Source organism: Cavia porcellus, unplaced genomic scaffold, assembly GCF_034190915.1.
Source record: "Cavia porcellus strain 051 isolate PalLab524CR breed Dunkin Hartley unplaced genomic scaffold, mCavPor4.1 scaffold_16, whole genome shotgun sequence".
NCBI classification, from domain to species: domain Eukaryota; kingdom Metazoa; phylum Chordata; class Mammalia; order Rodentia; family Caviidae; genus Cavia; species Cavia porcellus.
The window spans coordinates 32826421-32833950 of NW_026947499.1; the positions used below are offsets into that span (position 1 = coordinate 32826421).

General features: G+C 47.6%; 1 protein-coding gene across 4 annotated transcripts in view; it reads right to left on the bottom strand.

The window, feature by feature from the left end:
• The window catches only part of Ift140 (intraflagellar transport 140), a 97666-nt gene that overhangs the window by 7820 nt on the left and 82316 nt on the right, over nt 1–7530 (bottom strand). For all 4 annotated transcript variants that reach the window (XR_010039784.1, XM_023560715.2, XM_063226270.1 and 1 more), the window contains 7 exons: nt 5069–5246; nt 3939–4129; nt 3440–3535; nt 3055–3187; nt 2824–2967; nt 2123–2251; nt 1764–1946 (listed from right to left, as the gene is read on the bottom strand). Coding sequence is in view for 3 of the 4 variants with exons in the window: in XM_023560715.2 (XP_023416483.2) it covers nt 1764–1946; nt 2123–2251; nt 2824–2967; nt 3055–3187; nt 3440–3535; nt 3939–4129; nt 5069–5246 (1054 nt within the window). In the remaining variant the exon portion in view is untranslated. The remainder of the gene's footprint in view (nt 1–1763; nt 1947–2122; nt 2252–2823; nt 2968–3054; nt 3188–3439; nt 3536–3938; nt 4130–5068; nt 5247–7530) is intronic.

Consider the following 7530-nt stretch of genomic DNA (forward strand, 5'->3'; position numbering starts at 1 on the left):
GTTGAATCAGTAAGCCTTTCCTACTACGGCCTGTGGGTTTTAAATCACACTTAGAAAAATCTTTTGCTCCCTCAAGACTATCCAAGATGCTGTATGAGGAACTTTTGCTTTGCTGCTGCACTTCACTTCCGACTATCTAGATTTGCTGTGGTGCAGGAGGTGAGCAGAAAATTAACTCTGCTTTTCCCAACTGGCTACATGGGGGTACCAACTATGCATGCGTGGCCTGCCTTCCCCCAGTGCAGTGCAGTTCCCTTCATCACATGAGGAATCATCTGTTTTGACAGTTTTGGATTCCTAACATTCCTCATGACCTAGATATTTGTTTCTGTACCAGAATCCAGCTGTCTTAGGTTTTATGTATCTTTCATTGTTTGGGAGCTTCTGCAAATCTCTTATTGCTTACCAGGGTTTGTTTTTTTTTTTTTGCTTATTTTGAGTTACCCAAGTTTTCTCAGTGAACCAAAAGAGTCTGTGTACCCATTTAGCGAGCCCCTTCGATCTTCTTCCTAGGACTGGATGAAGTTAGCAGGCTACCTGGGGAAGGACCTTGATGTGTGTTTGATGGGTCTTCCTAACCAGAAACATGGTGCATGACTTCTCACCAATGCAAAGATTATTTTGTCAGTAATAAAGAACAAAACTGCCCACCTACCATTGGCTGCAGAGGCTAATCTTGAATGGTTTTTAACACTTTCCATGTGTCCACCAGATTTCTATCAAGGAGAAATTTTATGTAAAAAAATGAGCAAATGTGCACATCCATTGGGTTGGCTACTTTTAAAATAAGATAGACTATGTGTTGGTGAGCCTCTGGAGAAACTGGAAGCTTTGTATACTGCTGGTAGCAATGTGAAACAGTACACTTCTGGGGAAAGTCTGGCAGTTCCTTAAAAAATTAAACACAGAATTACCATTTTATCCAATGAATCCACCCCTGGGTAAATATCACAGGAATAAAAGGCAAGGCCCTGAGGACAGTGTGTTCACAGTGGCAGTGCTCACACAAGAGGTGTGATTAAGTGGGCAAGCACAACATGGTATATCCAGCTAGTGGAACGACATCTAGCCTCAGAAGACATGAAGTTCTCACACCTGCTCCATGCAGAGGGACCTGGAGAACATGAGTTGAGAGAATGCAGCCAGACAAAATGCCAAATTCTACTTAACACAAATTTCCTACAGGATTCAAATCTATAGACAGAGAGAAAGGGATGGGGATTGTTAGGAGCTAGGAGGAAGAGGAATGTGTAGTTGTTAAATGTTTAGTTTCATTTTGCAATGTGAAAAAATTATGAATAATAATGTGAATGTATTTAACACTACTGAATTATATACCTAAAAAATGTTTACACTGGATGTGGTAGTGTATACCTACAGTTCTAGCTACTTGGGAGATTGAGGCAGGAGAATCTCTTGAGCCTAAGAGTTTGAAGCCAACCAAGGTGATAAACCCTGTTTCAAAGATGAAAATAAAAAAGCTAAGATGGGAAATTTTACGTTATGTGTATTTCATTGTGCATACAGAAGTGTGCATAGATCACCTTCTTAGTTAGATTGGAAGGTCTGTAAGGTTGGTGGCAAGGCTGCCCTCACTCAACTAGTGTTGGTATGCTATACACACAGAAATTGTTCTCAGATGCCCTACTCCTCTAGTATAGGAGAGAGGCACAGCCATTCTCAAAAACTATAAGAGACAGACAGTGTCCCTACTGGGAAGCCTGGGTGCCTGAGTGTGTGCCTTGCATCTGCCAGCCCTGCACCTTCTTGGCAGCCAACAGCAGCTCCATAGCCTTCTCAAACTGCTTGTGCTCGATGCAGAAGTCTGAGCAGCGAGAGAGGAGGGCAGGGTCTGACTTCTCATCAAGGTCTTCTGCTATGAGCTGTAGGGCAGCAAACTGCTGGGTGGCAAAGGCCAACTCCAGGGCCTTGGAGAAGTGACCAGCCTGTAGACAATATAAAGCTCTCAGTAGCTGTTCAAGCCCCAGGGGCCCAAGAATCCACCCTGCTGGGTTTCCTAATCCTGGCAAAGGCAAGTGTCCCTTGTCTCTGCTAGGCCTGTTGTCCTCCCCCTACTTACATGCCAGGGCCACGGACAGGGACTGCCTGTAGGTCTCATTACCTTGTGATACAGCATGACCGCTCTATCCATCTGGTCACCCTTTTCCTCATAATATCTGGCGGCCTCTATCATATCTTCAGGGGAGCTCAGCAGGGCCAAGTTCATTAGCTGATCGTCTAAGCCATTCTCCTGTAGGGGAAAAGGCAGGGCTCTATGGGCAGTTCCTAGAGCCTACTTTTGTGGGTGAATATGTGAATGTACTTGGGTGAGAGTTCAGCTTCCTTTACTTTGGTGTGTTGCCAGGTGATATGTGCTACTGTGGTTCTGAATGAGCACTTTGTCTTACTGACTGTAACCAGATGTACAGATGCTTTTAGCCTTGTGAGTACTATAAGAAATACGTAACACGGGGAATATTTCTAGAAATAAAAGATGTTTTGGATGTGTTAGAAGTTTTATGATGGATCTGCCTATTTACAAGCTCATGAGCAATGAGCCACCTTACTACTGTCTCAGGAGCCCTGAACAGTGGACATATCCAGTGATGATTCAGTGCTTTGCAAACAATGTCAGATGGAAAAAGCAGGGATGGGAGGAGGATAGATAGGGTGAGGAATAAGCGTGGAAACCAGTGGTGATGCCCGAGTGTTTGCAGTATGATTCCTTCAACCTTGTGTTTGAAATGCTGTTAATAAAACCTTAAAAATGGCCTGCAAGTACCATCTGCCCCAGTGGCACTGCCAGGGGCTGCCCTGAAATACCTTGCACAGGCGGATGGCATTGTTGAAGGCCTGTGCCCGTGTATAGAAGAGCACTGCCTGCTTCACATCCTCCTGGCTCTCGTATTGTCGTGCAAGGTGATAGGATGCTGCCCAGTTTCCGGTCTCGTTGGCTATTTCAGAAGCCTGGAAAGACTCAAAGAACTCAGGAGGCCTGGTCTCCACTCATCAACCTCACTTTATTGGGTGGCTGGTCCTGCAGGATGTGCTTACCTTTGAAATGTTGCCTTGGAAGCAGTGAATACGAACCAAGGAGAAGTAGTCCTGAGCCAGTTCATAGTAGTGTAGTGCAGCATCCATCTCTGCCTGACTTTCCAAGTACTGGGCCCACCACCTCCACAGTGTCCTGTGGGATGATCTCTTTCAGGATATCTCTTCCACTGGAAATGATGCCCTTTCTAACCCTCAGATTGGGAAGGGAGATGCAAGAGACTGGCAGAGAAAAGCCTAGGGCCAGAATGGGTCTGTGTCCAAGTACCAGTTCTGGAAACCAAGAAGACCCCCACTCCACGACAATTCTCACACAGGAAGCATACAGCAGCACCCTGCTGGGCACCATGGCATGCCAGTGGAGTGCTCCCCACTTGGGGATACTTACTTGTCCTTCATCTTATTGATGTAGAATTCCAGGGACTGAAGGTCCTCTGCAAGCATCCTGGGTACCTCAAAGTGGTGGGTATCTGACTTCTCATAGCTGTAGACAAAGACCAGAGAACCTCGTTCCTACCCATCTTGGAAAAATCAAGGTCACAGAAGCTGGTCAGGGCAGTGGCCTTCAGTGACTGCTCCTGGCCAGTGGCTCTGGAGCCTGTATGCTGTGGTCAGGGACAACATGGAAATCCAAATTATAGGAATAGATCTAAGCACAGTCTCTGCAAAGTAGCCCTTTGCAGAGGCCTTCAATTCAATCTGCCATAGCAACTGATATGACAGCAGAATGGTTGTTATCTTCTCTGGCTCTGCTTTATCCTGGAATCCATGGTCCCCTACACAGCTCCCCATTGAGGAAGATGCTGGCCACTCTGAGAACCACAAAGACCACCTCAGTGAGGCACAGGTGGCCAGGCCCACCCAACAGCCCCTGCATGGCCACTCACTAGCTAAGGGCCAGGTTGCAGTCACCATTGGCCTCTAGGTGCCTGGCATAGTTGTAGTAGGTGGTGCGCAGGTGCACACGGTCATACTGCTCAGCCACCTCCACAGCTTTCTGCCATTGGCCAGAGGCCTGGAAGAACTTGTTCAGGAGGTCATAACGCTTACATTTCTTGTACAGTTGCTCTGCATCTTCCTAAAAAGAGAAGGGTACATTATGGTAACACAGGCATGGGGCTTTGGAGAAAGACTGTTCTAGTAGGGAAGGGGACAGGCACTAGGTACTCCATCATGGGTGCCCCTGTGCTTCAAAGCTCATGGTACTTGCGAAGGTACTACCACGAACTCCTAAGAAAGATACACAGTATACACCAAGGATATATAGACATTTCAGGGGCATGTGGACATCACGTATAAGGTTGAGATGTTCAAGACAAGGGCCACACAGCTACATGACATTCCTGTTGCCTGGCTGGAGAGAGACCTATGAAATGGAGGTCTGACTCTGTTAGAACCTGGATCTATCTCTCATGAGAGTCCCTGTCCCCTGCCATGTCTTCAAGGAACACCTGTGCTTCCCCCACAGATGAGGCCATCTGGGGAGTGTCCACATTGGATGTGGAGGTGGCAGACTGCTCCATCCTCCTTGGGGTGGGAGTATTTGTCCCTCACTGCCCACATGGACAAGAAGCCAGATCATGCTGTGGCCGCCAGCCTATGCCTCCTGGAGGTGTGTCACCCTCTATGGATCTCATTAAAAAAGACATATGCAGTGATCTCTGACAAATCAGTGGAGAGAGATCAATGGCTCAGGATTTCCTCAGGGCCCTATCCCCTCTGGCTTAGAGTTTAAGAGGTCTCTGTTTGAAATCCTTGGTCTGAGAGGCACAGTCCCCTCTCCTTGCCCCCCTCCACCCTTGTGGCTGCACAGAGCACTGAGAAGCCCAGAAACCACTTCTACCCACCATTTGCCAGCCTCTGCCCCCATATTCTGGCCCCCAAGTTCTCTTAGCCTCTGTCCCAAACCCTAGCAGAAGGTCTGTGCCATTTTTTTCCTTCAGGATCAGCTTCAGGGTGTGGTAGGAACATGCACCTTCCTTCATCCACCTACTGGGGCAGTGTCTGTCCCACTCACCAGCATGCCCAGCTGTGTAGCCAGCATGGCCACTCTGGCCTCTGGCTGTGGCTCCTGCTCAGCCTCCCGCAGTGCTCGAGCCCCACGGGCATGACCCATGTTCCCTAGGCACACTTTCGCAACGTCCAGCCGTTGGGTCTTCACACACATGCGTGCCATGTTCTCCCAGACATGCTCACTGCAGAGAGAGGAGACAGGGTCCTGTAAGGGTTCAGTCTAGCACTCCAGTCCTCCACCCTCTTGTCCCTCAACAATCTGTCAATGCACAGGGCTACCAAGATGCTTAAGGCATAAAATCCTGGTCTTAGCATTTAAACACTTTTCTTTAAAAAAGCAGAAATCCAAAGTTAGTTTTTCTCTTCCATCCTGAGATGCTAGCTGAATGCATGAGGAAAGGCTGCCAATGGTCTCTTACTGGCCCAGACAAAGCCATGCCCCCAGCCAAGATCTCATGAGACATGTGTCAACCGAAGGCATAAGCGTTCTCTAAGACATCATTGGTCCTAGAGATCTCAGCTAGTAACAGCAAATGGGATCTAGTATTAAGTTCAGAATCTCAAGTGAAATTCTCAGTTTCATGTATAGCTTTGGTGGGCTCTATAAAACGCGTGTTCATGTACAGAACAGAGTCTCTGTGAGTAGCTTAGGTTTGTCAGTATGCTGGAGTTCATAGCTACCCTCCCAGGCTTGCTGCGCAAGCTGAGCATGTGGGGCATGTGCATTTATTTTACGAATAGCACCATTTTGGTTTTTTGAGACAAGGTCTTGCTATGTACTGTAGTTCAGGCTGGCTTTTATGCTCACTATGTGACCCAGGCTAGACTCAGACTCACTGAAATCCTCCTGCTTCAGTCTCCCAAGTGCTGATATTAGTGCTCAGCTAAGACTTATTATTAACTGTCTCCTGAAGATCCATTGTGAGGGTGACAGACAGGGAATCAAGCGTAGCCTGCTCACTGCCTCTCTGTATGTCTGCTTTCCTTTGCCTTGTGTGACAGTGAAGGCTTGTTTGTGTCCAATCACAGAAAAAGACCTAAGTAAGCAAAGTGACCAGGGAACTGAGTAGGCAGAGCTGGCTGGTATTTGCCTGCTCTCTTACTGGCAAGCTGTGGTTTTCACGAGTATTTGAGAGACAAGAGGCCTGGACATCTGGCTTGGTGTCACTTTATGCCCCCGGCCTTGTGTGTGTGACAAAGATCCATCAATGTCACTGAGATGCTTTGCTATTTGGACACACTGATCTCCACTAGGAATGAAAGTCTCCATCAAGTCAGGGTTCTGAAAAGCTTGCAGTGGAAGTGCAGCCCCCAGACAGGCAGACTGAGTTGGGAAGGACTCTCAAATTCCAGGGCAGCCTTGTGCATAAACTACAGGGAAGGAAATGCCCCTCTTTCAGCTGGAAGGGTCTAGACTCAAACAGATAGCTTCAAACTTCCTCCACAAAACTATGCTGTACTCTCAGCAACTGCCTTCTCCTGACCCAGGATGGTCTCAGCCCACAATGTAATTCCTGGCATTCTTTTCCCACACAATTTGCTGAGAATGGGAACAGCTCTAACTCCAGTGTGAAGTTCTGGGCTTTGTGCATCTGACATGCATTCCAAGAAGCAGATCCCCTCCCCAGTTCTGTCCAAATCTTGAGAATTTCCTGTTGTCTAAGCCAGTCTGTGGAAAGCAATCACATCTGCATTTCATCAGCTCCCAGGCGCCTAAAATGAGAAGCAGATGCTGTGGAGGAGGAGGGAACAGCTTCAAGATGGTCCTGATTTCTGGAAGAACTTGAGTTCTGCAGAAGCTTGGTTGGTCATGTCCTGAGTCAGGACAGCAGGAAAGTAGGGAACTGGTACCTATGTACTGTCTACAGTATACTTGCCACTGCTCAATGTTCTTGTTGTTTCTCTATTCTGGCTGATACTCCTTGTTTGTCCAGATGGGCAAAGACACACATGGAGTAGTCACAGTCAAACCACATGTACAACCAAAGCAAGCAAACAACAGGAAGGTTAGGAAGGCAACTTCATGGAGGACTGGAGGTCCCTAGCCTGGCTTCAGGTCTGCTGAGTGTGTGCCTGTACCAAGTGGTCACATGAGAGTCTCAGATACTCTTGAGGACAGAATTATACCCCAAGAAGAGCCCTTCCTAACTTAAATTCTGCTCTTTCGTTCACTGCTCTCCTGTACCCAGCCTCCCATACTAAAAGCATAGGGACGTGGAGGACTGATGGAGCCCTTAAAGTGCAGGGAGGCCAACATGGGTCCTGCCACCTAGGATGCATGAGGATACCTCTGGCTACTCTATGAATAGAAGGAAGGCCTTGCCCTCTCCTGCCTCATCTCTCCCTCAGGTGCAAAAAGGATGAGTGGATTAGCTCAAGGGCTATATCTGGGACAGTCTTATATCCTCTGGGTTTAAAAACTCTGTGCTTGTTCCTTACTATAAATTAGCCATACAAGACTAAAGA